Source organism: Sus scrofa, chromosome 8, assembly GCF_000003025.6.
Source record: "Sus scrofa isolate TJ Tabasco breed Duroc chromosome 8, Sscrofa11.1, whole genome shotgun sequence".
Lineage (NCBI taxonomy): Eukaryota > Metazoa > Chordata > Mammalia > Artiodactyla > Suidae > Sus > Sus scrofa.
Genome location: NC_010450.4, coordinates 71,661,408 through 71,683,564, shown reverse-complemented (window position 1 = coordinate 71,683,564; position 22,157 = coordinate 71,661,408). Strand labels below are relative to the sequence as shown.

General features: G+C 39.8%; 2 protein-coding genes across 2 annotated transcripts in view; one reads left to right on the top strand and one right to left on the bottom strand.

The window, feature by feature from the left end:
* The window catches only part of ART3 (ADP-ribosyltransferase 3), a 121,534-nt gene extending 111,768 nt beyond the window's left edge, over positions 1-9,766 (bottom strand). Inside the window, exon 1 of the mRNA NM_001244205.1 lies at positions 9,651-9,766. The gene's annotated coding sequence lies outside the window, so the exon portion shown is untranslated. The remainder of the gene's footprint in view (positions 1-9,650) is intronic.
* Positions 13,329-18,024, top strand: CXCL9 (C-X-C motif chemokine ligand 9). Its single transcript, NM_001114289.2, has 4 exons — positions 13,329-13,434; positions 14,765-14,891; positions 16,483-16,567; positions 17,893-18,024. Exons 1-4 carry the CDS (start codon positions 13,371-13,373, stop codon positions 17,995-17,997), a joined length of 381 nt encoding a protein of 126 aa, NP_001107761.2. The 5' UTR covers positions 13,329-13,370; the 3' UTR covers positions 17,998-18,024.

Below are 22,157 nucleotides of genomic sequence, written 5' to 3'. Positions count from 1 at the left end.
TTATCTCATCTATCCTTGCTGATGCTTATTATTACTCAAAGGAGTATTAATGGGAATGGGATAAAGAATGAATGTTATAAATGCTTTTTTTAAAAGTGTAAGAGTTAAGGAAAAAGAGAGATAACCTAGGGCTATGGTGTGTTTAGGGAAGATTTGACAAAGGAAGTGAAATTCTTTTCGAGGAGAATGTAGAGTTCAGTTTGGCCAGGAACCAAGAATCACAAATCAGCATTGTAGACAGACACCATCCATACATACACAAAGCTCTGTGTAAACAGCTCAACATAACTCTGGGACTAAGTAAAACAATTACATAGCTTGCAGGGAAAGAATGGATTGAGACAGAGAATACCAGAAACATTAAAATCTGAAGTCACAGGTCATCAGATACTGAGATATCTCATATGTGTTTTGAAATATAAAAACAAAGACCTAATTAAATTGGAATTACATATTCTGGGGAAAACACAAGTATGAATAATAACAAGATACATATATTTAGCTAACTCACTCAAAATGAAAACTCACAATTAAAGTAACATCAAATGAATGTTCAAAAATTACATGAGTAACCACAAAGCCTAATTACCTAATTAACCAATACACAAATACCAGAGGAGAAAAGAACAAACATATCCACAGTGGCAGACATCACAACATGAGCTGAAACGTTAGAGCACAATTTTCAACCAGAAGTACTACCATCACTCCTACCAAGAGAAGTACATCTGATTCTTGGAGTGACTGGAAAACATAATCTGAAATACCCAATTTTGCAATTTGAAAAACAAAACAGTAATAACTATTATTTTTGTAATAAAAACTACAAATAATAAAGTTTATACAATTCTCTTGACTGGTAAGAATTCTCAGAAGGTAGAATAAAAACTTTTTTATAGAAACAGACTCACAGACATAGAACTTGTGGTTGCCAAGGGTAGGGGGAAGAGAGTGGAACAGACTGGGAGTCTGGGGTTGGTAGATGCAAACTATTACACTTAGAATGGATAAGCAATGAGGTCCTACTGTATAGCACAAGGAACTATATCAAGTCCCTTGGGACAGACCATTTTGGAAGATAAGAAAGGGAACGTGTATATATGTCACTTTGCTGTACAGCAGAAATTGGCACAACATTGTAAATCAACTATAATAAAATTAAAAAAAATAAAAATCTGGAGTTCCCATTGTGGCTCAGTGGGTTAAGAACCCAACAGTGTCTGTGAGGATGTGGGTTTGAAACTTGGCCTTGCTCAGTGGGTTAAAGAATCTGGCATTGCCACAAGCTGCAGCACAGGTTGCAAATGCAGCTCAGATCCCACACTGCTGTGGCTGTCATGAGGTCAACAGCTGCAGCTCCAATTCAACCCCTAGCCTGAGAACGTCCATGTGCTGCAGGTGTGGCCCTAAAAAAAAAAAAAAGAAAAAATTAAAAAATAAAAATAGAGGAGCTCCCGTCGTGGCACAGTGGTTAACGAATCTGACTAGGAACCATGAGGTTGCAGGTTCGGTCCCTACCCTTGCTCAGCGGGTTAACGATCTGGTGTTGCCATGAGCTGTGGTGTAGGTCGCAGACGTGGCTCGGATCCCGCGTTGCTGTGGCTCTGGTGTAGGCTGGTGGCTACGGCTCCGATTAGACCCCTAGCCTGGGAACCTCCATATGCCGCGGGCGCGGCCCAAGAAATAGCAAAAAAAGACAAAATATAAAAATAAAAATAGAAATCCCACTTTACATGTATATATTAAAAAGTTCTTAGTATAAATGTTATATATTAATAATTGTTTGCTAAGAACATAATAGGCATGGTTTTTTCAAAACGTTTACTTTTTTTTTTAATTAAGTTTGATTTTTGTGGTACTACAGAGCAATGTACTATAGTGCAATACAAAAGGGGGTCTTAGTTTCCAAAACCTAAATTTTGTTGCATCTACTTCCTCTATTTCATGACTTGCAGATCTTCTCAACTCTACTAGGCAGAAAACTAGGACATTTTCAAAATTACATCGTTTAGATTCCAACTTGAGGTACCAATAAGTGGTGGTTATTGGAAGGGGATGATTATTAGAAGAAAGCCAAAAGTAATTTTTGAAATTCAACTTTGATTCAGGTCTCAAAGACAACTTCCTGAAATTTACTTTAAATAAAATATACATGATCAGGCTTCGTGTGTCATTCTACTTTTCTTCATCTACATTTATGGAGATATGTCAGGTCACTGGCTGACCATGAGATAATGAAACATAACCAGTTTTATGTTTCAACAAACAAAGAAACATAACAAATTAAGAAATTTCAGTGATCATACATAACAAAATACCCACCTGGAAAAAATATTTGGTAAAGTCACAAATGGATGGTTCCTCCTCCTACACTGTTAGTGGGAGTGGAAACTGGTACAACCACTATGGAAAACAGTATGAAGGTTCCTCATAAAACTGAATACTCAACTACCATATGATCCAACAATCCCACTCCTGTGCATATACCTGGACAAAACTGCAGTTCAAAAAGATACATGCACCCACTTCTTCATAGCAGCACTATTCACAATAGCCAAGATATGGAAATAACCTAAATGTCCACTGACATACGAATGGATTAAGACGATGTGGTACATATATACAATGGAGCACTACTAAGCCATGAAAAAGAATAAAATAATGCCATTTGCAGCAACATGGATTCAACTAGGAATTCTCATACTGAGTGAAGTTAGAAAGACAAAAACCATATGACATTATTTATATGCTGAATCTAAAATATGGCACAAATGAACCTATCTACAAAACAGACTCACAGACATAAAGACTTGTGGTTGCCAAGAGGGAGGCAAAAGAGAGAGGGATGGACTGGAAGTTTGGGGTTAACAGATGCAAACTATTACATTTTGAATGCATAAGCAATGAGGTCCTATTGTATAGCACAAGCAACTACTTTCAGTCTCCTGAGATAGACTCATAATGGAAAATAATATAAGGATAGGAAGGTATATATATGAATGACTGGGTCACTTTGCTGTGCAGCAGAAACTGGCACAACAGTGTAAATCAACTCTACTTCAATAAAAGAAATAAATTTTTAAAAATGAAAAAAAGATACATACACAGCCCCTCCCCACCATGTTCAGAGCAGCACTATTCCCAATAGCCAAAACATGGAAGCAACCTAAATGTTCACTGACAGATGAATGGATTAAGAAGAAATACATATATATATAAGTATATATATATATAAAATATATATACATATAATATATATATAATGGAATACTACTCAGCCATAAAAAAGAACATAATGCCATTCACAGCAACATGGATACAACTAGAGATCCTCATACTAAGTGAAGTAAGTCAGAAAGATAAAGACAAATACCATGTGATATAACTTATATGTGGAATCTAAAATATGGCACAAATGAACCTATTTACAAAACAGAAACAGACCCACAAAGAGAACAGACTTGTGATTGCCAAAGGTGAAGGGAGTGGAATGAACTGGGACTTTGGGGTTAGTAGATGCAAACTATTACATTTAGAATGGACAAACAACAAGGTCCCACTGTATAGCACAGAGAACTATATACAATCTCCTGGGATAGACCATGATGGAAAACAGTACTTTATTTTATTATTTATTTATTTATTTATTTTTTTGTCTTTTTGCCATTTCTTGGGCCGCTCCTGCGGCATATGGAGGTTTCCAGGCTAGGGGTCGAATCGGAGCTGTAGTTGCTGGTCTACACCAGAGCCACAGCAACGCAGGATCCGAGCCGTGTCTGCAACCTACACCACAGCTCACGGCAACGCCGGATCGTTAACCCACTGAGCAAGGGCAGGGATCGAACCCGCAACCTCATGGTTCCTAGTCGGATTCGTTAACCACTGCACCACAACAGGAACTCCGGAAAGCAGTATTTTAAAATGAATATATATAAAAAACTGAGTCACCTTACTGTACAGCAGAAATTGGCACAACACTATCTTTAATTTTTAAAAAGACCATCTTTAATTTTTAAAATTAAAAATTAAATCTTTAATTTTTAAAAAGACGAGTAAATTGCATTCTTTAAAATTTTTAAAAAAAGGATAGTTCCCGACTTCAATAAGCAAAATCTACAATCCCTGAGGGGTGGGAGAATTAGATTTTCAAAGTTCCTACGTTATAATATTCAAAACAGCTAGTTTTCAACAACAACAAAAAAATCCTAAAGCACACAAAGAAACAGGAAAATAAAGCCCATTCAAAGGGAAAGAATTGACAGAAAACCATTCCTGAGGTAACCCATTCACTGAACTTACTAGACAAAGATGTTAAATCAACTGTCTTAAATATACTCAAAGAGCTCAGAAAACCATGTGCCAAGAATAAGAGGAGGAGTTCCCCAGTGGCCTGGTTGTTAAGGACTTGTTGTTGTCACTACTGTGGCTCGGGTTCAATCCCAGGCCCAAGAACTTCTGCATGCTGGGGATGTGGCCAAAATAAAAAGAGAAAGAAAACAGAATAAAAGGCAACTACGGGAAAAGACGTGTGAAGAAAATGAGAATATCAATAAAGAAGTAGTAATTATAATTAACAGCAATTTGAGCCACAGAAGGAAGAATCAGAAAATTTGAAAATAGGACAAGTGAAATTGAGTCTGAGGAGCAGGGAAAGAAAAAAGAATGAGGGAGTTCCTGTTGTGGCGCAGTGGTTAACGAATCCGACTAGGAACCATGAGGTTGCGGGTTCGGTCCCTGCCCTTGCTCAGTGGGTTAACGATCCGGCGTTGCCGTGAGCTGTGGTGTAGGTTGCAGACGCGGCTCAGATCCCGCGTTGCTGTGGCTCTGGCGTAGGCCAGTGGCTGCAGCTCCGATTCGACCCTAGCCTGGGAACCTCCATATGCCGCGGGAGTGGCCCAAGAAATAGCAACAACAACAACAAAGACAAAAAAAAAAAAAAAGAAAAAAGAATGAGGAAAAGTGAACAGCATCTAAAGGATAGAGGTCCCAAAGGCCCCTAAAGGCCCCAAAGGATACCACCAAATAAAACATACTTATAATGCAAGTACCAGAGGAGAAAAGAAAGAAAAGGATAGAAAGAATATTCACAGAAATAAGACGGAAAACTCCCATATCTAACAAAACACATCCAAAAGGCTCAATGAATTCCAAGCAGGATAAATTCAAAGGTATTTGTCTTTGTCTTTCTAGCTCATTTCGCTCAGTATGAGATTCTCTAATTCCATCCATGTTGCTGCAAATGGCATTATGTCGTTCTTTTTTATGGCTGAGTAGTATTCCATTGTGTATATATACCACTTCTTCCAAATCCAATCATCTGTCGATGGACATTTGGGTTGTTTCCACGTCCTGGCTATTGTGAATAGTGCTGCAATGAACATGCGGGTGCATGTGTCTCTTTTAAGTAGAGTTTTGTCCGGATACATGCCCAAGAGTGGGACTGCGGGATCATATGGAAGTTCTATGTATAGATTTCTAAGGTATCTCCAAACTGTTCTCCATAGTGGCTGTACCAGTTTACATTCCCACCAGCAGTGCAGGAGGGTTCCCTTTTCTCCACAGCCCCTCCAGCACTTGTTATTTGTGGATTTATTAATGATGGCCATTCTGACTGGTGTGAGGTGATATCTCATGGTAGTTTTGATTTGCATTTCTCTTATAATCAATGATGTTGAGCATTTTTTCATGTGTTTGATGGCCATCTGTATATCTTCTTTGGAGAAATGTCTATTCAGGTCTTTTGCCCATTTTTCCATTGGTTGATTGGCTTTTTTGCTTTTGAGTTGTATAAGTTGTTTATATATTCTAGAGATTAAGCCCTTGTCGGTTGCATCATTTGAAACTATTTTCTCCCATTCTGAAAGTTGTCTTTTTGTTTTCTTTTGGGTTTCCTTTGCTGTGCAAAAACTTTTCGGTTTTCAGGGGTTTATTCAGAAAGTATTTTATAACAATGAAAAACTTTTAAACTAAAAGCTAAGATAACAAAATAATGACCCTGATGATATTAAATATATGTGAAGCTGTAGGGTCAATGAAACCCTCATTCAGTGCTTGTGGAAGCATAAATAGCGCAACTTAAGCTTAACGTACACACACTCTTTAAACCACTCTTAGTGATAGACTCAACAGAAAAGCATGTATATGTGCACCAAAGGATATGCATGAGAACATTCATTAACAGCAGTATTCATTTAGCCCCAAATGGGAAACAATCAAAATGTCCATCAACTGGATATACATCTTACAATAAGTCTCTTACATAAGAGAATACTATAAGAGCAATAAAATGAACAAACCATTACTCTACCCATGACATGGATGAATCTCTCAAATGCTATATTTAGAGAAAACAATGAGACACTAAATAGGACATACCATATAATGCCATTTATATAATTCAAAAATAGACATAATTCACCTATGGCAAGAGTTACCTTTGGGGAAGAAGAGAAGGGTATATCATGTCACTAACACTTGGTGAAAATTCAGTGAGTCATATGGAGCACTCTTCTATTTATATACTTTTCTTTCCCTGTATATAGGTTGTATTAGTTAACTGGGGCTGTCATAATAAAATACCAGAGACTGAGTGGCTTAAGCAACAGAAATTTATTTTCTCATAATTCCGGAGACTGGAAATCCAAGATAAAGAAATCATCGGGGTTGGTTTCTTCTGAAACGTCTTTCCTTGGCTTGCTGATGGCAGTCTTCTACCTGTGTCTGCACATGGTCTTCTCTGTACATGCTTGTGTCCTTGTCTCTTCTTCTAAGGACACCAGTCCTAGTGGATTAGGAACCATCCTAATGACCTTGTTTTAACGTAACTACCTCTTTAAAGACCCTGTCTCTAAATAAAGTCACATTCTGAGGTAGCAGCAGTTAGAAATTCAACATATGAATTAGGGGGACACAATTCTGCCCATATAACATGTTACCCTTCAATAAAAACTATGTAAGAAGTGAAGGCAACAAAATAGAAAAAGCAGGTATTTTAACTGAAAATGGATTAAAGCTTCCTATTCAAAATATGAAAAGAACTGACATACATTTATAAATACCCTAATCTCACTTAACAAGTGATCCTGAAAAGAGAGATCATGGAGATATTGACCCAACACAAACTAAAATGCAAGCAAGTAAAAAAACTGAAACAGTGATCTCAGGTGCCAAGGTTCACGTATGAAGTAAACAAAAGAAAATACAAATGACAAAAAGATTGGGAAACTGGGACATCTGCATACTGATGAAGGCATTACAAAATTAGCCTAATCTTTCTGACAAGTAAACTGTTAAAATGTTACAAAAAAGATAAAAATGTTTTAATCTTTGTCTCTAAACTTCCAAAGAAGGAAAATATCACAAGAAGGTGAAACCTCTGAAAAAAATAAGAGGATATGAGCGGTATTTCTGAAATACAACAACTACAATGCCCAGCACTGAGAATAAACAGACTACAAATATAAAGAACCATTTTTTAAATATATAAACTACATAAATACCAGGATATGTGTGCACATGTTAAGATAAATTAAATGATATTGTTTAGTGACAAAAGTCAGATGTAGACATACGTGAATATGTGGGTTGAATGTGCTCGTGTCATTCCCTTGAGTAAAATCCTTCAATGTCTCCCCACCACACAGGGATTGAGAAGGCCCTTGATTCTCTGGCTCCTACTACGTTTCTAGTTTCATTTCTCACTAGCCCCCATTATCACTCTACCCTTCACCCTTATCAAAGTTCTTGCAGTTTCTAAAACTTAGCATACTTTTTTATGCCTCCTGCTCAGAATGCCTCCCTGCCTCATCTTCTCCTAGTAACTAATTCCAACCACCTCCATTCCAGACTTAATTCTAACAGCTGTGTCTGAGGCCACTGGCCAGAGTTGTGACCTTCTCTGCACCTCCAATAACTACGTACAATCCTTTATCACACCACTTCTTCTACAATAATTGTTCATTTACATGCAGCTTTCTCCCACTAAACTGTGAGCTCTTCAAGGGCAGAAATTATTGTTCATATCTGTGTCCAAGAATGATTAAAACAAAAGCTTGATGAATGAAATAATGAATGATAAACAGTAAATGAAAGGCTTCGAGAACATGGATTTTGTTTCTTGCAAAGTTATTGAGATAAACAATCTTAATGTAAATCACTTTAAATATATATCAACATTTTAAACAAAAATATTTTCTTCCTTTCCGGGATAAGATTTTCTCAAGTGAGGCAGCAGCTTCTTAATAACCGTGATTACATTTTATCAGACTATAAGCTGACTCGCCAAAAGTCATAGAGCAAAAAATGTTGTGTTACTGCCAGCTTTCAACTGCAGCTGTTCTTTAAATGATGTACTGACATTCCCTCTCAGGACAGTTTATTCACAGATTTAATCCAGTCCGTAAACCTTTGATAAAAGATAAAAACGGGGAGGCTAGATACTTAGATCAATAAAGGAAGAACGTGTTCCTTTCTCTTCGTTCCCTGAGATGCAGACAAGACATGAACCGCCCCCCCCCCATAAAAACAACAACAAGTGGGCTTGAAGGCAACTTCCCATACTATAATATTTTGGAAAGAAGGAACAACTCCCTGCATGGGGAGAAAAGAGGAAAGAAGAAAAATTAGGAGCTCACTAGGGGCTTCTGAGACTTTCAAGAAATACCCCCTTTTCAAGTCAGCGTCCTTTAATAACAAACAGCAAGAGCTGCTGAGAAGAGGGGAAGTCCACACTGCAAGAAATTCAAACGGGCCTGGGGAGTTTCACTATGAGAGAAAATTATTTCCCCTTTGAAAATAAAAGGGAAGACTCAGATTTTCACGGCGGCGGGTCACTCTGTGTATATAAGTAAATAGCCCAGCACCGGCTCCACAGCCAGACAGAGGGGGTTGGTGGGCAAGCACATGTGAAAACTGAACCCTGTTCTGCTTGGGAGGGTGACATCAGCATTTGGTTCCTCGGGGACAGGAACTGGGGGTTTTTTGCGAGGCAAATGAGGTTAAAAACTCCATTCAAAAGGAAATTGGGAATTAACTCTTGGTTTTGATGGGGCCGATAAGCCTTGGCTCCCTTCCCAGGGCCGTGAGAACCGCCCGCAATGTCCCCTCCTCGGGTTTCTGTTTCTCCTAAATGCCCTATGTAGCCATAAACGCCACCTCGGGGTGGGGGGGGGTTCAGTCAGAAGTGTGTTTTCCCTCCCGAGTTTTCAGGACAATTTCCAAAAGGAGGCCTGGGAACCGAGTGAGCAAGGCCCTGCGGCGCGGGCGGCGGCCCTTCCCGCCCACAGGCCTCACCTGCTCCGCGAGGCTCAAAGCCCAGAGAATCCAGCCCCTGGCCGGGCCTCCAGCGGGACCCCGGGTAACCAGAGAAAGTCAGCTACTTCCAAAAAAAAAAAAGACTGAGCCTCAAGGAAGTCCTAACTGACCCCAACACCTTCTCCTCGGGTCCAGAAGGCCTCTGCCCTGTGACCGCGGCCCAAAGGCGAACGACCCTCCTAGGCCTCACCCGGCGGCGGCCTTCGTCCGCCCAGACTCCCAGGCCCGTCCGAGGCCAACGCTCCCTCAACCTCATTCGCGACCCCTCGGGTGGGGAGGTGGGGGACGGGGACACACACGGGACCGAGAGGAAAGATCCCGAGGCTCGCGGCCACTACCTTTCTCCTGGACGTGCTTCTCAGCCGGATCAGCACAGGCAGCGGACTCACCCAACAGGGCCAAGCACTACGAGAGATGCTCTAGCGGCGACTGCAGCCTCCCCACTGAACGTTCTGGAAGCGGGCTGGCTGGGCAGGCGCAGTGCGCGCTCCCTGGAAGAAGCAGGCAGAGCCTCGCATGCGCAGTGTGGAGTGAGCCCGGGCGCTTTAGTTCCCTCTCTTGTGCACGTGTGCTGAGTGCCTGGCGTTGTGCTGGCATTGCGCTCCCGCGTGGACTCTCACAAGCTTTCCCTGTTCTAGTGGCAGAAGGAGATATTAACCATAGATTGCAGCTAACCTAACATTGCCTTGGACGTTGTTTGAACGAGGACATGAAATCACCTGGTGGAGGACCTGACCAGGTCTAGGGGTCAGGGAAGCCTTCCCAGGGGACATGCCAAGCTGGAATCTACGGTGGGTAAGATACTAAGGAGTAGGGGAGGAAGACAAAGCAGGCACAGCACTCTAGGCAGGGAACAGCATGATGGGAAGGAGCGTTGCCCCTCTGAGGAATTGAGGGAGGCGAGGGTGATGGAGCAGAGAGTTATACAAGAGATTTGAAAGGTGGGCAGGGGAAGACCATTGTGGGCCTTGGTCTTTATCTTCCTTTCTTTACTAGGAAAAAAAAAATGGCCGCTAGCTCTGTAGTGCAGTTGACACACTTATTGCCGTTAATTTCACCAACCTGTTGGGTCAGTAATAGTTTTTTCAGCTGAGGGAATTAAGGCTTACAAAAGTAATTGGCACACAGACATTAAGTAACAAAGCTGGGACCTGAACCCAGCTCTACCCAAGCCATGGTCACAGTCATTACCAAAATTAAACATAACCAAATGAATAGCTCTATCAAAGGTCACCACAAGTTTTCTTCAAAAATAATTCTGGGAGTTCCCATTGTGTCTCAGCAGAAATGATCCCGACTAGTATCCATGAGGATGTGGGTTTCATCCCTGGCCTGGCTCAGTGGGTTAAAGATCCTGAGTTGCCGTGGCTGTGGCATAGGCCAACAGCTGTAGCTCCAATTCAACCCCTAGCCTGGGAACCTCCATATGCCACAGGTGTGGTCCCCCCCAAAAAAAAATTCTGTAATAATATATTTAAACGTTAATAATCCATCTAGAAACCAGTCCCAAATGTGCATCAAGCAACAGAAAATGGTAATGTCTGTTCCCCCCTTACTCTACAGTATGCTTTCTCGGGGGGTGGGGGGGAATGCCTTTAAGGGGACAAAAATTGGTTCTTGTGGGGCTAAAAAAATCTTAGATATCACAGTGACTTATGGCCCACCAAAGTTCAACCCTAGCCAACAAAATCTTATTTCTATTTAGTTTTTCTCTTTAAGGAGAAATTTAATTTAGATTTATGTTAATTTAAATTTGACTCTATCTCAGGAGAAACAATGATGAAAAAAAAAAAAAAGAGGTTGAGAAACATTGTTCTACAGTAATAGAACCTCCAAGTTTTAGTGGGTCATCAGAATAAAGATCACATTTCTTAACTTTCCGTGCAGCTAGTTGTGGCCATGTGAAGTTCTGGCCCATGGGAGGAAATGGAAAGTGATAGGTGAAAAAAGGGGGGGAAAACCCTTTTTCTGCCCTCCCACCATCCTGTACTTGTCAAGTGGACATGGAAGCAAGCCCCTTTTGGCCATGTGCATGAAGACAGCAATGGAGACCTCAGAACCAAGGTAAAATCCTAGTCCACCTGCCTCTGTCAGGGAGAAATACACTTCTATCCAGTCAGCCACTACTAATTTAGATTTTCATTACATACTCCTTATTCCCTTTTTTATTTTATTGTGGTAAAAAACATGTAGCATCACATTTACCATTTTAAGCATTTCTAAAATGTACAGTTCAGTAGTGTTAAGTACATTCACACCATTGTACAACAGAGCTCTAGAACTTTTTCATCCTGCAACACTAATCTCTAAACCCACGAAAGGTTTACTTCATCTCACCCTTTCCCTGAGCCCTTGGGAACCACCTTTCTTTTTTTCTTTCTTTCTTTAGGGCCACACCTGTGGCAAATGGAAGTTTTCAGGTTAGGGATCGAATCTGAGCTGCAGCTTCCGGCCTGCACCACAGCCACAGCAACACTAGATCCTCAACCCACAGAGCGAGGCCAGGGATGGAACCCACATCCTCACGGATACTAGTCAGGTTCCATACTGCCGAGCCACAGTGGAAACTGGCAACCACCTTTTTACTTTCTGTTTCTAAGATTTGACTTTAGGTACTTCTAAGATTATTTGTCCTTTTGTGACTGGTTTATTTCTCTGAGGATAAAATTCTCAAGGTTCTCCCATGTTGTAGCGTGTGACAAGATTTCCTTCTTTTTTAAGGCTGCCTAATATCACATTGCATGTATATACCACATTTTCTTTACCCATTCATCTGTCAATGGACATTTGGGTTGCTTCACTTCTTCGCTGTTTTGACTAATGCTGTGATGAACACTGGTGTGCAAATATCTCTTTGAGATCCTGCTTTAAGTTCTTTTGAACATATTCCCAGAAGTGGGGTTGTTGGGTTATATGGTAATTCTATTTTTAATTTTTGGAGGAATCTCTATATTGTTTTCCATAATGGCTGAATCATTTTACATTCCCAGCAGTGCAGCAGGGTTCCAATTTTTACATATCCTCACCAACACTTGTTATTTTCTATTGTTGTTGTTTTTCTGGTGGCATCCTGGTGCATATGAGGTGATTATCTCATGGTGGTTTTGATTTGTACTTCCTGAATGTTTAGTGAGGCTGAGCTTTTCTCATGTGCTTATTGGCCATTTGTATGTATATCTTCTTTAGAGAAATGTCTATTTAAGTCTGCTCATTTTTTAATCAGGTTATTTGGGCTTTGTAGTTGTTGTAGAAGTTCTTTGTATATGCATTAACTCCTTATCAGAGATATGATTTACAATTATTTTCTCCCATTCTATAGGTTGCTTTTTCATTCTGTTGATTATTTTCTTCCATACATAGACGTTATTAAGTTTTGTGTAGTACCAACTGTCTATTTTCAACTAATCCTTTATTCTAACTAATTTAACCACTAAAAAAAATAATAAGCTATAGCAGCAGTGACATAAAAACAAAATGAGCTTACCACAGTAGAAAATTAAAGTGCCTTTTAATGTATTTTGATTGTTTAAGATTGTTGGGTAGGCAATATAAGAAAAAATAAATATGGCCATATACTATACATGAGGCTATTCAATAAGCAGTAAAAAAAAAAAAAGTGAAGAATATTTTGCTTATCTGGACTTTAATATTTCCCATCTGGAAACCACATCTCCAACCCTTGTTATATGAAGTTTTTATATTCATTATATAACTTATTCTTCATCCAGGTGAGCAGCTGTAAGTGTGCTAAAGGCTGCCAGTGATGATGGTTTCACATCTCTTATTATAAACACCCCGTTTATGTGAAATGGAAAGGAAGGAATAAAGCATGCAGAAATTCCCTTGGATCAGAGAGTAGGGTTTCCCCTAGAGCAGTTAAGTTCGTGTTCAGTTTAGCTGGATCAGCTAACACCAGCCAATCAGATTTTAGGAGGGAAATAGAGTTCCTAAATAAATAGGATATCCAAGAGCATGTTTTCTAAAGAATTTCTCAGGCTTGAAATCCAATACAGAGTGACTCAGTGGAACACCTACAGAAGTGACACTGTTCTACCACTATGAAGAAAAGCAGTGTTGCCTTGCTTTTGGGTATCATCTTCCTGACTCTGATTGGAGTTCAAGGTAAGGGATTCTGAGTTACATTAAGTTACTAAAGTCAGAGATGTGAATTGCTATAAAAGCTTCTGAATTTGCCCAGTAAAGGTGATTGCTTTGCATGCATCAGAAAGTGATATGAGCCATTTGTGGTCAATTATCCAAAGTTCATATATTGGACCTGCCAAGTCAACTACAAGTCTTCTCAGTCTAGATGTGTGAATTTCTGGCATGTAGTAAGTATTTGATAAATGTTTGTTGAACTGGGTGATAATGAGATGAAGACTTTGTCTCCTAAATTAATTTTGTTACCTTGATAGACTTTCTTGATAGTATGTCTGTGGTTAACCAAATAAGGATCCAGTAATCAGAGAGGTTGTCCTTAGTCTGTTTACTTACTACCTTTGTTATTTGGGGAAAATTAGTGAACTTTTCTAGGTTTCAGTTTCCTCAACTGTAAAATAGAGATTTTATAGTTCAGCTTTTTCTAGCTACTACACAGTGTGTGGCATATAGTAGCATTGAGTAAGTACATGTTGAATAAATGGAAGAATTAAGGAATGCTAGTGTGTTTTAAAGCGTTTTCAAAAGTTCAAAGCACTACTGAAAAACAAGACAGTAGGGAGGATCAGGTTGGTAGTAATTCGTTGTTATAAGTGGAGCTTTTTGTCAAAACCAACATCGACTCCATTTCACTAAAGTCAGATTTTAAAAAATGGCTGTGAGAGTTGCTCAAGAAATTATGGTCTGCATAGTGAACATGAGTGAGTTATGTGTGTCTGACCTGGAGTAGGCATTTATTGAACATTATGAAAATCTCTTTTCCTAAGGTTGTAAAATATGATAGTTTAGAGTAACACCTTTGGACTCAAAAGAGACCTGAGCTGATACCCTGTACCTGTCCTCCCAAAAGCTGAACAACTTTGTTTCTTTTTTCTTTTTCTTTTTTTTTTTAATGTATGAGATTCGCTGTGGGGTTTTTTCTTTTTTCTTTTTTTTTTCTTTCTTTTTATTTAACCCTCACCTTTTTTTTTAATCATTTATTTATATGTATATATTTTTTCTACTGTACAGCATGGTGACCCAGTTACACCTAAATGTATACATTCTTTTTTCTCACATTACATGTTCCATCATAAGTGACTAGACAGAGTTCCCAGTGCTACGACTTTGGTCTTAATTTCTCTGAATCTTACTTTCTTTATCTATAAAATGGAGATAACAGCTACTTCAAAATCTTGCAGTAATAATTAACAGACACTTAGTAATAATCGTAAGTCAAATGTATCATTTTGGTGGATCATCTGAATTAAGATATTGCTCTACACCAATGTTTTCTCCCCTCTTTTTCCCTTAGGAACCCTACTAATGAGGAATGGACGTTGTTCCTGCATCAACACCAGCCAAAGGATGATCCATTTAAAATCCTTAAGGGATCTTAAACAATTCGCCCCAAGCCCTTCTTGTGAGAAAATGGAAGTCATGTAAGTAACAATTCATCCAACACACATGCTCCAGCATTAAATTTAGTGTGATCCTCACCCTCAGAATGCTGGTCCATTTAGACACTTAAAATGCAGATGGTTCCCTCTCCATAAATCTGGTCTACTTCTTTTTTTCTTCTAAAACAAGTTATTTCTGGTAGAGATTAGGACCCAAGGATGATATATTACCAAAGTATTACATGTTCACTGAAGAAAATGTTTAATGCAGGTAACTCTTCATTAAGAAGAAATTAAAAGTTGTTTATAAGCCTACATCTAGTGTAAATACTATTAATCTCTTGATATATAGTCTTCCTAAGAGTTCCCATCATGGCGCAGCAGAAATAAATCTGACTAGGAACCATGAAGTTGTGGGTTTGATTTCTGGCCTCACTCAGTGAGTTAAGGATCCAGCATTGCCATGAGCCATGGTGTAGGTCACAGACACGGCTCAGATCTGGCGTGGCTGTGGCTGTGGCTGTGGTGTGAGCCGGTGGCAGCAACTCTGATTAGACCCCTAGCCTGGGAACCTCCATATGCTGCAGGTGTGGCCCTAAAAAGACAAAAGACAAAAGACAAAATAGATAAATAAATAAATAAATCTCTGTCTATCTCTATATATATGTCTTCCTAATCTCTTTCATTTGCTTTGTGTGTGCACATATAGTTACAAAATTTATATACACACATCTATGTCCGTAATATATATATACAAAAATAAAGTGATACACTATATACTGTTTTGTAATCTGCTTTTTCATTAACACTATATCATGAACATTTCCTCATGTCAGTAATCTTCTATAATAATATCATATTTTCTAATAATATCATGTTTTTTTAATGGCCAAATTTTATTCTATCATATGGAGGTACATAATCTATATGACCAATGCCTAAATGTGGTGTTATTTCCAGTGTTTTGCTATGGAAACAAACTGTTATGGTGGCAACATTTTGTCTATAATTCTTCCCTATTAGTAATACCTTTCTAGAGATTAGAACTGCTAGATTAAAAGAGGTGCATATTTTAAGTTTTTTAAAACCCAAATCAAGGATGATATATGGAATGAATAAGCTTATTCTTAGATTATATAGAAATTAAAGAAAAAAATTATTTAAATTATTTCTGGAGAATTAATAAAAAAATTCAACTGGTCTGTTAATCTTATCTTAGCAAAATATTTTATTATGTTTTAAGTTGTTTCATTGGAAAATTTAGCAAAATTTTATGCTGATTTTCATTGTTTTTGAAAAAAAAGTAGATATATTGGCAACTTACCTATTTTATGTTTTCTCTTAAACATAAAGAGCCACTTCTAGCACAACAGAACTGATATTATCTTTAGATTGAAGATTCTCCCATTGCATATATCAGTTGGATTTTTAAAAATTTAGGGATATGTGCTATCCTAGAAATTCATTAAGTCCCCTCATTCACTTAGAAAATGAAAAAGCAGAAAAAAGACTGGAAGTCTCAGATACTTATAGTGATGACATAAATATGTTTTAAAGGGGAATTGAATTCTGTGGGTAAGATGAAGCATTTAAATTATTTAAAAAATATATCTTGTTGCTATTTCTTTGGCAGTGCTACAATGAAGAATGGGGATCAAACATGTCTAAACCCAGATTCACCAGATGTGAAAAAATTGATTAAAGAGTGGGAGAAACAGGTTGGTGAAAAGAGGAAAACATTTTTCTTTCTTTTAGAAATTAACTTAAGGATTTTTCATTCGTGTTATCATGCTCCTGTTTTGTTCCCAAAATGATGTCATCAGTTGTGGTATAATTGTATTCCTGCTTATAGTATCACTTATCTCTCTCTCCCACTAGAGTCTGTGTTCCATAAGAGTAGGGAGCTTGTCTTTCTCATCCAGTGCAGTAAGTGTGTATGGAATTGAATGGTACACCCCGAAGATAGAAAAGCAATAAGTTAAAGTCTTTCCTGCTGTAGAAAATATGCTAACAATTGGTTACAATATAGTGTGAGAAATATAAAATAAAGATGTGTACAAGAAACTTCAAGATAATAGAAGGAGTAATGAACTTTGCCATTGTGGGGGGGAACAGGGAGAAAATATTAAGGAAGACAAATATCAGGTGACATTTGATTTGGGTCTTGAAAGATAAGTAATTTACCAGGAGCATAAGGACAACATGCAAAAAAAAAAAAAAAAAAAAAGACTAGATCATGAGAGAGCTTGCTGTGCTCAGGGAGCCTTGAGAATGTGGCTGCAGCTTGTGTGTGGGCAATGAAGGGACTGAGGTAGAAAAGTAGACTAAAATGAAGCAGGAAGAATCCTATGTGATATGCTAGGGAGTTGAGTTTGAAGAGGGCTGTAGAGGAGTTCCCGCCATGGCTCAGTGGTTGATGAATCCGACTAGGAACCATGAGGTTGCGGGTTCGATCCCTGCCTTGCTCAACAGTTTAAGGATCCGGCGTTGCTGTGGCTGTGATGTAGGTCGCAGACGCGGCTCCGATTGGACCCCTAGCCTGGGAGCTTCCATATGCCTTGGGTTTGGCCCTGGAAAAAGACAAAGAAGAAAAAAAAAAAAGAAGAAGAGGGCTGTAGAGTCTGTAGTTGAAAGTGTGGCCTCCAGAGTCAGATGGACTAGTGGTTCTGCCATATACAAACTACCACTTTGGGTGAGTCACCCTCTCCAAGCGTCAGTCTCCTCAGCTGTAAAAAGTAAATGATAATAGTACCAACCTCAGAAAGCTGTAGTTGGGAGAATGGATCATGTTGGAGTGAGGTTGGTAAAAAGCTCAGGGAATGGACAGAAGCAACCAGGTAGAAGGCTGTTGTCTCCTCATCAAAGTGAGCAAAGCCAAGAGAATCAAAAGGAGCCCCTTTGAGAGTGAAGCAACTTTAAACTGGTTCTGAGGACAAAGAAAGATCACAGTCTAGAGAGTCCAAATATAATATAAGGAAGGAAAAATGGTAGGAATGAGATACATTACTCTTTTTTTCTTTTTTTCTGTGACCTCTTCTCACAGGTCAGCCTAAAGAAAAAGCAAAAGAAAGGGAAAAAACATCCAAAAACCAAGAAAGTTCGAAAAGTTAAAAAATCTCAACGTCCTGATCAAAAGAAGATGACATGAGGGACCATGTTACCAACAAGTATTCTGTGTTAAAAAGCTTATCTTTAACCACCCTGAAATAATTCCAAAAGGGGAGGGCATCTTAATGCATAAGCTTATTGATTTGACTAGAAAAAAATAAAGCATTATTATGTCAGAGTAATTCAAGCTAGAAGGTTGCTTTTAAAATCCCAGTATGAAGAATGTTTAGAAGCTATAGTTTGTCTTTGTTCTTCCATCTCCAACCAACTGGATTTCATCATGCTTTAGCTACAGTCCTAGTAACGCCCACACCTGGGCAGACATCCTCACAAACACATCCCACCCAACAGCTGCCTGGGAGAGCAGCCATGGGCTTTCCAGGCCACACACTGCAGCCTCCAGAGACCATCTTTAGATACAGGTCAACAGCCCCCAGCCTGGCAGCGTGCTGGTAAGCCAGGTAGTTTGGAATTGAGCTGGACCTCGCCAAGCTGCCATGGCCATCAGCATCTGTATTCATTTCAGCCTGTGGGTCTCACATACAACATTTCTGAGAGGTTCATGTTAGCTCTTTCTGGGGGCCGCCTCTGGAGAGCACTAGCTCTTGGCCTTCTGAACCTTCTGTCTGGTTTTGAGGCCATGTGACCCCATCTTGCCTTTCCAGGCTGACCACATCAGTCTTTGGTCCCTTCTGCCTTAGTCAGGCCAGTTCCTCGCCATCCTATGGCAATGCAGTGCCTGCCCCTTCTACCACACAGGTCGTGCTCTCACTCGCCTGGGTCAACTGCTTCCTCCCACTTCCCCCAGCACCTCACGGATATGCCCCTTCTCTTCACTCAGCCTCACTTGATCACTTCAAGGCTTAATTTTATCCTCCCTCTTAAATAGAACCTTCTAGATACTTGGATCATTTTAAAACTCCTATTTCACTTATATTCAGTGCCATATAGATGAACACTTCCTTGTTTCCTAATTATTTTGTGTGTGTTTTATCTCTCTAACAAGATTGTCAGCTCCTTGAGGGCAGGGCCAGAGTTTATTTCCCTGAATCTGCCATCATGCCTAATATACTGTGGAACTGGGTTTGGCATCATTTCTTCACTGCAGTTGCTGCAGGTAGGAGAGCAACCAGATCATCTCCTCGGAGCAGGAGCTGGCTATTTACTGGCTACTCCAAATTGTCTAACCCCTGGTAACATCTTTTACTCACTATCTTCAGGCTATTATCACTTCAGGGACGTGAGGTGATGCAACATCCTTGTTTTATTAGGACAGGATGTTTACTTGGCCTCTCCAGCAGATAAGAAGGAAATGTTCAAATCACTTATGGAAATTCTAAACTGTTTTCACTGAATATACACACTACCTAGATTCATGGAGCCTTAGAATGGGAAGGGATCAACCAGTATCTCAGCTTTTCCCGCAGAGTACAAAAATTCCTTCAGTACCCTTCCTGACAAGCCTCAGTTTTCTATGACCTGACAAGAAGGCCACCAAGATCCTTTTGAAAACACATGTTGGGTAAATATGAATTTCATTGTTGGTTTAACTTGTTTCAGATTTTGTAAAATAGCATGATTATTGATTACCACACCAGCACCCTTGAGGAGAGGGGGTGTTAAGTTATCAAGAGCTAGAGGAAGCAGTAAATCCTGTCATTGGAAGTGTGGTTGGTGCCCTTAGCCTCTGCAAGTTCGGAGAACTGTTGAAGGGAAGGTGTCGTTGGCCAGAATGTCTTTCCCAAATTTTGTCACTCCTTACAGGGCTGCCCATGGTGATCCCAACAGCATTTTATCTGGTTATGAAGATCTTTAGTTCCTTCCATGTAACTCCCCTGAAAAATCTAAATGTTTCCTAATTTGAGAATCTGTGACGCTTGCATTTCACAGATAAAGTGGACAGTGTACAACTAAAGCCAAAGACTACATGTTTTGACTAAGTAACTATGACATATAAAAACATGATAATCATTCATCATTTATACATATATGTATAGTCTCTAAGCAAATAATTATTAGGTTCAAAGCTGTATTAGCATATATACCCTGTACTTTGAAATATTTTCTTTGCTAAAAGACAATGCTGTCAGTAAATGGACCACTGATCAGAAAACAAGTCTTGATTTTTTAATGTCTTGAACAAGTACCTCATCTATTGCATATTTAACAGCCATTCTTACTCATTTGCTTATTCATGTCCTTATTCATTTGCTTTCATCTCAGATAAGGTATAATTGAAATAAAGACATGGGAGCCCTTTAAAGGGTTCTTTGGAGACAGAAAAAAATGCTACTGATAATTTGACAACTGACTTACAAGAGTTATGTGGGGAATGCAATTTATTTCCTAATCCTCAAAGGCAATGCTATTCCAATAAGAAATATACCTAGGAGACCAAAAATGTCCTCTTTTCCATATCCTAGAACCATACATGTTTAAATATTATAAAGTCTAAGTAGTTACAGCGACCCAGACATAGGATAAGTTATTTCAGAGTCCAGGAAACTTGGCCTGGAGGTATTATGCAGTGTGGAGTCTCTAATATTGGGAATGGACAGAGACCCAAGACTTGTACATTTGAGGCTCTTGAGAGGACAGACAGATGTGAGATTTGGGCAGGTAGCAGCTGCTTATGGTGGATGTGACAAGGTAGGGCCTTAACCTGAGACCCAGCAGGATTCTGTAGAAAGAACTAAGATTCTGGGTTCTGAGATAGGTAGGTTAAGATCAGAAGCCTACCACTTACAAGCAGTATGAACTTGGTTCAGGTATACTTTTTAACCCCCCTGTGCCTCAAGGTTCCTTCCCAGGGATTGTTGTGAGGACCAGGCCCAGCATAGAGCTTGGTGCCTAGAAAGTCCTCAGTGTCAGTCCCAACCTCCCCTGACCATTTACCTCTGCTGCCCTTTCTTCTCAACAGAGGGTGTTTCATATCTCATACACACAGAGCGGTGTTTCCAGGACTGAAGAAATAGGCTGGAGAAAAGAGACCAAAAGCCCACCTGACCACCAGTTCTCTGTGTGTGTATTTTTAGACCCATAGTCTAGGCCATCATTGTCTCTTTCTTAGGCCACCTCAATAACTTCCTCTTTTCTCTGCTACTGTTTTTTTCTCAACTTTTCTCTTGCTTCTTTCCCATTCGTAATAGCTAGAATGACCCTTTCAAAGCAGAACTCACAGAATACCACCACGTTACTTAAAATCCTGTAGTTTACCAGAGTTCCCATTGTGGCTCAGTGGTTAATGAATCCGACTAGGAACCATGAGGTCATGGGCTCAATCCCTGGCCTTGCTCAGTGGGTTAAGGATCCGGTTTTGCCTTGAGCAGTGTAGGTCATAGACCAGCTTGGATCCTGCATTGCTGTGGCTCCAGCATAGGCCAGCAGCTATCGCTCCGATTAGACCCCTAGCCTGGGAACCTCCATATGCCACGGGTGTGGCCCTTAAAAGACAAAGACAAAAAAAAAAAAAAAAATCCTGTGGTTTAGGATTAAGTCAAGCAATCCAAGGCCTGCCCAGACCCACATGAGTTAGGCTCTGCCTACTTCCAGGCTGTGCTCCCTCCACCTTCCCCATCACTTCCTGAGCCTCAGCCTCACCCTCTTTCTAACCCTCAAGCACACAGAGTTCATTTCCTTCTCGGGCCTTTGCACATGCTGTTCCCTGTTGGGTTGAGATACATTAACTTGGTTATGCTGGGAGCTCTGTTTCCCAGAATCCCCTTCTTTGTAAGGGTCTAGGTTCGAGTTAGCCAAAGAGGCACATGTGTGAGACGTGCAAGACAGAAGTGCAGGCATGACCATTACTCCTGATGGGATATAACCAGTGAATCCAGTGGATCCCACCTTGCCCTCTCTCTCCTCCCAGCTCACCTTGTCTTCACCACTGCTGGCCTTCTGACAACCATGGTCACAGGCCCTCCACCAGATACTCGCAAGTGGACCCAGAAAGACAGTAGTTATACAGAAGCAACAGCTTCCCACAGACGCCTAGCAGTCCCATTTTGGCAGCTGGACAGGCTCAGCTTCTTGGATTTTTCTTACAAGCTCTTACGTGTACAACTGTACCAGTACTTCTGAAGGCTTGATCTGTGAATCTCTCCAATTCCATGTCTCACCTTCCAGACTTTCATTTCCCAAGATCCTCCCTCACCTGTGTAACTTCTGATTCCTGTAGTAAATCCTTTATTCCCATACTAT

Coding starts and splice junctions, on each gene's coding strand:
- CXCL9 (NM_001114289.2), top strand. CDS start 13,371: ATGAAGAAAAGCAGTGTTGCCTTGCTTTTGGGTATCATCTTCCTGACT. Junction 13,435..14,764: donor GACTCTGATTGGAGTTCAAG/GTAAGGGATTCT, acceptor TTTTTCCCTTAG/GAACCCTACTAATGAGGAAT. Junction 14,892..16,482: donor TGTGAGAAAATGGAAGTCAT/GTAAGTAACAAT, acceptor TTTCTTTGGCAG/TGCTACAATGAAGAATGGGG.